Raw genomic sequence first — 7,478 nt, forward strand, 5'->3', positions numbered from 1 at the left:
TCACACCTCAACCCGCCTCAAAGCCAACGCTGATTGGACGTTCGTTTGGTGAACGGCTCCAAATTTTCTTTAACGGAGAGTCTCCAGACTGTTCTGCGAGTGAAACCTTGAAATCTCGTGAGATCAGGATGGTCTCACGAAATACCCGATACCTGGTTGTGCAGTATTGGCCGATACCAAACTGATACTGTTTGAAATTGAGTTGTGTGTGTATATATATGAAGAACTGCATACTACTTGGATGTAAAATAATTGCCACCATGGCTTTGTCAAGCTGCTGCCTATCTTTGCGAAGCAGGAAAAAAAAATATACAAAGTGAATCCAGTAGAACTTTTTATCGATACCTGGAATCGGCGACAATAGTTGAATAAACTTTTGGCTCTCAAAAGGGTATCGATGCCCCTTTTGTTGGTACTCACCGATTAAAATATCACCATTTTAGTGCTGGATTGGGGCCTCACCCAATACTGGTATTGGTGCAACATTAATTAATATGTCCCTATAAATACATCTAGAAGCTCAAGAAACAAATCAGATACATCATGGATAAAGGTTGTGGGGAGGTTTGGGGTTAAATTATGAAACAATATTGCAACCTCTAATCATCTTATGGAGGACTTTTAAAAAAATTAAAAAGAATGACAAAGCTGCTGACCTACTTGGATGTCCTCTCAGATTTAGAGTTCAGGGAATGAGAGGAGTCATCGGAGAAGCAGCAACAAACTCATGATAACTCAGGAGATCCTGAAGGTGTTACCAGGTTTGGAGAAACATTCTATTCACATGAGAACAATAAGTCATAAACTCTGCGTATTACTACCTAAAGAAATGACTGGGTGGAAGAAACAATAATTTAAAAAGTTTGTTCATAGTAGTTTTTAAAAGAAGCTTTCAATTAACCTTAAAGTGAAAATATTGCTTTGTGTAGAAAATGTCTTTTTAGTCATAATAAACCAAAGGATAACTTTTTTTGCCTGTATTTAAAATGAAGTGTTGGACAGTGACATAGCACATCATTATGAACAGACATGGTTTAACATGGTAGTGACAGCATCATGCTGTGGGTTTTTTCCTAAATTCCCTGTCACAAACATGTCCTGTAATGTGTCATTATTGAATTACAATGAAATCACATAAAGTTTGAAGTTATATATATAAGAAAAAGGGAAAAGTTTCAGAGGGTGTATATACATGTTTGCAAGGCTCTGTAAATAATTAGTCGTGTGTGATTGCCCATATTAAGACTTTGGTTCTTCTTCGTCACCTTTCTTCTTTCCTTTTTTTTCCATTTCAAATAAATGTGAACCAGGAGTTTAAATGTAATATGATTTTTAAATTTACAACAAGTTCTTTAAGCAGACATTTCTTGTTTCATGGTTCAGTAATTTTAAAGGATTTGAATCCATGTCTGGCCCTTTTTAAATACACGTTTATCATCTGTAGTGATACTGCTACTGTTATAATGCTCATTATGTTGCACTGAAACACGCATTCCATTATTTATTATTTGGCATACCACTACATAATGCATTCATATTGCACATGATTGCAGCTTGGTTTCCCCTCTAACCCATAAATGAAACCCAGCATTGAGTAACATTATATTGCTGGTTATTAAAATTGAGTTCATAAACAATGTTTATCATAGAGGAGAAGAAAGACTATGATTTAGCAGTTCATAAAGCAACATGAAGATTTACTTTAACCAGTATTTTGCTTACATATTTGGGTCATGCATACATTAACCTGTATTTCATCCATGCACACGGCAGTGAGTACTTTATTATTAAAATACTCTTCCCGTGTGGATGTTGCTGTCTGGCTTGCAGCTAATCGTGTTGTGGCCCATTTTATTTCCTTCCCAAAATAGGCAATGCTCCTACTTGACGGTAAACAATGCAGACACATGTAAACAATTATCTGAGATCTGAAGGTTTCACACTAGAAGACCTTGTGGATAAAAGATGAGGTAAAGACTGTGGCACATAGCCAACATATCAACTACTCTTGAATAGCAGAAGGAAGTTAGCATTAACTGAGCTTTTTATCTTAACTGAGCAAATGTTGATTGTTTGGAGCAATGTTTTTGTGATGCAGAAAGATGAGTGGATAATTCAGAGAGGTTATTCACTTTAATGCAATGCACACCACGAGCCTCAAAGAACAAGAACAAAACATTTAGACCAAAGCTAAAAAGTTATTCCAAAGATCTGCTGCAGCGTAGTGTGTCATGATCTTAATGCAAAAACAAGCATTTGAGCAGAGTTTGACGAGAGGGATCCAAAGTCAACGCCCACTCAAGTAATTTTAATAAACCCGGTAAACATATCTAATAATATGATTTATCAGAAAGTACTTCTTTTTTTTCATTGGTTCTGATTGATCAACATTACTGATCTCACAGTGGAGAAATGTACTCATTACATCAGCTCAAATAGTTAAAGGAGAAGAAGAAGGTGCCAAAGGAAGAAAAATGTGCATGGGATATATACATATTTGAGATATATACATCTTTTATTTTTTTTATTTTATTTTAAATAGCAGGATTATTATACAGGGTTATTGCACAGGGTGTTTACATGTGTATTTTTATAGATGGATATTTATATATATAGATATAATACTGGGTGTCAAATATAGAGAAACGGGTTATTACGGTACACAGGGTATTAAATAGTAATTGCACATTATACATTGCACAAGTTATTGTCGTTGTAGTTAGTGTTGGACCGATACCAGTATCGGCCGAGGCCCCAATCTAGCACTAAAAAGGTGGTATCGGTTTCGGCAAGTACCAACAAATAGGGTACTGATACCATTTTGAGAGACAAAAATATATTTAACTATTGTCACCTATTCCAGATAGGCAATAAAAAGTTCTACTGGATTCACTTTGTATTAGTTTTTTTCCTGCTTCACAAAGGTAGGCAGCAGCTTGACAAAGCCATGATGGCAATTATTTTACATCCATGTAGTATGCAGTTCTTCATATACACACACATCAATTTCAAACAGATGGTATCGGCCGATACTGCAAAGCCAGGTACTGGGTATTTGGGCCAAAAAAATGGCATCAGCGCAACAATAGTTGTAGGATCACATTGTAGGTTCTGGATAAATGACCTGTGGTAGCGCTCCTTTTTACAAAACAGTGTGTAAATGTCTTTCACTAAAGGAGCTGCTCAGGTCCTCTACAGTCTTGTGCAGAGAGTGGAATGTGTTCTCCATGATGGATGTAAGCTTGGACAGCACCCACCTATCAGCCACGTCCTCCACTGGGTCCAGAGTGCAGCCTAGGACAGAAGCGGCCTTTCTCACCAGTTTGTTCAGTCGGTTTCTGTCCCGCTCTCCGCTGCCAGGGGCCTAGCAGACAACAGCGTAGAGGAGGGCTGATGCCATCACAGAGTCATAGAAGTTTTTAAGCTGGGGCCTGCTCACTCCAAAGGACTCCAAAGCTTTGATATGAGATGTTAGGTGTTTTTTTTGTTTGTTTGTTTTTCCAAAAGTTGTTTGTGTAGGTTGAATGACTCTAGGAAAGACTGCATTTAGTTCAGGAATTATTATTATATCATAAAGTTGTGGAATCTTTGGGGTTTTAGAAGGCACTGTGGATTAAACTTTCTTTTTTTATTTCATTCAGTCTTTTTCTATGGATTTTTAAATCACATTTCTAAATATTTGAATGCTCCAACTAACTGTAAAGCTGCTGCCGTACCACATAAAATATATATTTCTTTTGTTAAAAATATTTACATACGGTAGAAACTATTTCTATTCAAGGCTAAGTCAACGAATACATTTGAGAAAAAGTTAGACTGTACACCTGCAACAATAATCTGTTACTGAACATTTAAAAGTAGGTAAATGAGGGCCGTGATTACATTATATACACATTTTGTATATATTATATTAGATATGGTAATTACATAGCTCTATGAGTTTTGGATGATAATGGATCTACGTTTTTTAAGGGGGAACAAATATTTGATGTATGTCTGGAAATACTCAAGAAGAAACAAAGTTTTTAAGAACTATCGAACCAGTGTTTAGTTCCTGTTTCTCTTCACTCCGATGTTTAGGTTAATAAGTAAAACTGCTGACATTACCCTTTTGTCTCTCTATTTCCTCAGTTTCCCTTTATAATTAACCACACACTGTTAAGACAATATTGTCATCTGATGTTAGATTTGCTGAGTGGAGGATAAGAAAACGTAACCAGTTACTGCATTTTGTCTCCGGCTTTGACTTTGGTTTCAGTTTTAAAAGCTGCCCCAGACTGTTTGCATTTTGAAACCCTGATTAACCCCCCTGTAGACCAATGACTCTCAAGCAACCCATTTCTTCTTTATAATCTGTTGGTCTGTGATGGTGCAGGTTGTAGAAACGGGTATATTTGCATGCAAACATTTGACTCAACAGTCTCCTGTTGTTATTGTAATTTGCTTATCAACCATCTGCTCAGAACTGGCTGCATACACCAACAAAAAATGCATATCTATCCAGTTCTAAACCTGTAATGGCACCCTGTCCTCCCATTACACTAATGAACAGTATTTGGTGATGAAAATGACATGGTTCCTAAACTAATATAGTCCCAATTGTGCTCCTTTATTAGAATTAACAAACTTTTAGAACAGATTCTTTATCGTTTTCTGTAGCTTAAATGAAAATGCTTTATTTGTGACTGAGGAGATAGGTTTTCCTTTTTTTAAATTAAGTACATATGCTGTCTATGTGCTAATTTTTTTTCTTTGTTTTTATGTGTTTCCTGCAGATCTATCTCTTCCAACTGTCTCTGCATTGGTGACATGCTGTGAGAAGAGACTCTGGTCTTCTTGTGTCCTCGTCATACTTATGAGTCGATAGTGATGCCACCTGCCCAGAGTGAGTTATGACGACGGTTCTCTCTTTGACTCAGGAAAGGAGACCCCCCCTCCAGCTAAATGACATGATGAAGACACTTCCTGAAAGTTTGCTCTTCAAAGAATCTGCAAGCAGGATATGAGTATTTTGAGTCCCGGGACAGATAACAAATCAGCCCTTGTGGGAATTGTGGGAGGTCCTGTAGAATACTCCAAAGCCATGCAGTCAGAGGAGTTATTCAGCAGGAAACTCAAAGCCTTAAATGGGAGCATGGGACCACCAGCCTCCAGTGTACAGGTGAAACCTGATGGTGCGGGAAAAACAAACGGTACTCCTGCCATGCCTAAAATGGGTGTCAGAGCAAGGGTGACAGAATGGCCTCCTCGGAAAGATTGCTGGGATGTACGGCCTTCGCCTAACTACCAGAGTGTTATTCCTGTTTTCCAGAATGGCCAGGAAGATCATACTGTGGATTTACTAGAGCAAGGCGAGGCGGTGTGCATGGAAGTGGACTACACTGACAGATACACACTCAATGACATTCTCAGCCACTCTCCATTAAAGGGTCTCCACCCTATTCGTCAGCGGAGCAACAGTGATGTCACAATTAGTGACATTGACTCTGAGGATATAATGGACCAGCATGCTGTAAATCCAAACACAGGAGCCTCTCTGCACCGTGAATACGGAAGCACATCCTCCATTGACCGTCAGGGCCTTGGTGGGGATGGCTTCTTTACCATGCTCAGGGGCTACAGAGTTGACAACCTGGACCATCGGAGCATACCTCCTTTGGGATTCCCAGAGTTGTTACGCTGTGATGCTTCCTTGTCCCCAAGCTTACAGACAGCCGCACAGATTGCCAGGGGAGAGATAGTCCACATTCCAGGCTATGATTACATAGATAGTTCTTTCCTCTACAGTCGGGAAAGGGAAAAGTCCTTCATGAGGCGTCTTAAATCAGAATCAACAGAAACATCTCTGTTTAGGAGATTGAGAACCATTAAAAGTGAAAGTGATGCCTTGAGACTCTCTATAGAGGAGGACCGGCGACCCCTGAGTTTTCAAAAATGCTTTGCACATTATGATGTCCAGAGTGTTCTTTTCAACATCAGTGAAGCCGTTGCAAGCCGAGCAAACCTGAGCCAGAGGAAAAACACCACCACTGGAGCTTCAGCCGCCTCAGTTGGAGTTGGGGCTGCGGCCGGTGGACTATTAGGAGGTGGGACTGTTGCTGGGGATGGTGGAGCAGCAGGTTGTAGTAGTGGGAATCAACCCATGTTCGAGTCTCCACTTGGAAGCAGAGAGGATCTAAACCCTAAGGAGAACCTGGATGTCGATGAGGGAGACGGAAAGAGCAATAACCTGGTGCTGAGCTGTCCGCACTTTCGCAATGAGATCGGCGGAGAGGGCGAGAGGAAGATTTCCCTCTCCAGAGCCAATAGTGCCAACTACAGTGGCATGTCGGAGAGTTGCTCATTTGAGTCATCTCTTAGCTCCCACTGTACCAATGCAGGTGTCTCTGTACTGGAGGTGCCACGAGAAAACCAGCCAATCCACAGGGAGAAGGTCAAACGCTACATTATTGAGCACATTGATCTTGGAGCATACTACTACCACAAGTTCTTCTATGGAAGAGGTAAGAGTTACTACTGATTCATGAATTTTAACATGGTTGATTTAAACAGACTTTGAGTGATTGTAATGATGACTGGTTGAGGACTTTGAGCAAATGCACTTCCCTAAATCAATCATACAAGTGTGACGAAAACTGCCCGTGCTTGTAGGGTGGGATATCTTCCTGGATGACCAGATGAAATAACATCCAGAACAATAGCTGTCTTGTGTTGGGTGCAAAAAAAGCATTTTTAACATTCAATCCAAATCTTCCCTGAGATTTCAGCCCACTCTGTTCAAAGAAATTATGGCTAGTTATGTGAGAAGACTGAGGTGAACGTTGGGGTGTGTTGCAGCTGTTTCCCATAGGGACTACTGGGATGTGAGGACTTCTAATATGAAGCATAGGGGTCAGTAGAAGTATGCTTAGGTCCTGGTTCTTCTCATTAAAACACCTACATGACTGACACTGAAAACACCATGTGACTCAGACCCATCACTGCTTTATACATCTGTTTTTCTCACCGCTTGTACTTGCTGCTAGTAGCAGATTGTATTACCACTTTTCAAGCCCATCATAAAACAGCTGCTTCACTTTTTACACTCTTATTACTGGGCTTCTTCATAAAGATGCTGGAGTTTGGATGTACCTTTGATCTCAAGTATCTACAAGACAATGTTATTTCCCTTATTACATGTTCACTAACAGGTGGAGCGTAAGACTAACCAAGATTTTTATTGTGGCTTGCAAAATATTCATAGCATTGAAGCTTTTCACACTTTGTCATATTACAGCCACAGGCTTCATTGAATTTTATTGGCATTTATGTGTTAGACCAACACTCTACCTCTGGCCCTTCTGTAAGAGTTGTAAGTAGAAAGCCTTTTTTTGGGAGAAGGTTTTTTGAAGTCTCACTTACAGTCCAGTTTAAAATAGGGCGGCAACTAACAACTGTTTTGCAAATTGATTAATCTGTCGATTTTTTTTTTTGATTAA

At 39.5% G+C, this 7,478-nt stretch overlaps 1 protein-coding gene across 5 annotated transcripts in view; it reads left to right on the forward strand.

Moving 5' to 3' along the window:
- sipa1l2 (signal-induced proliferation-associated 1 like 2) overlaps nucleotides 1-7,478 on the forward strand; it is a 127,598-nt gene that overhangs the window by 42,805 nt on the left and 77,315 nt on the right. For all 5 annotated transcript variants that reach the window (XM_015379581.1, XM_015379583.1, XM_015379585.1 and 2 more), the window contains exon 2: nucleotides 4,776-6,503. In XM_015379581.1, coding sequence (XP_015235067.1) covers nucleotides 5,003-6,503 — 1,501 coding nt within the window. In that variant the 5' untranslated portion in view covers nucleotides 4,776-5,002. The remainder of the gene's footprint in view (nucleotides 1-4,775; nucleotides 6,504-7,478) is intronic.

Source organism: Cyprinodon variegatus, unplaced genomic scaffold, assembly GCF_000732505.1.
Source record: "Cyprinodon variegatus isolate N-32 unplaced genomic scaffold, C_variegatus-1.0 Scaffold195, whole genome shotgun sequence".
Taxonomy (NCBI): Eukaryota; Metazoa; Chordata; class Actinopteri; order Cyprinodontiformes; family Cyprinodontidae; genus Cyprinodon; species Cyprinodon variegatus.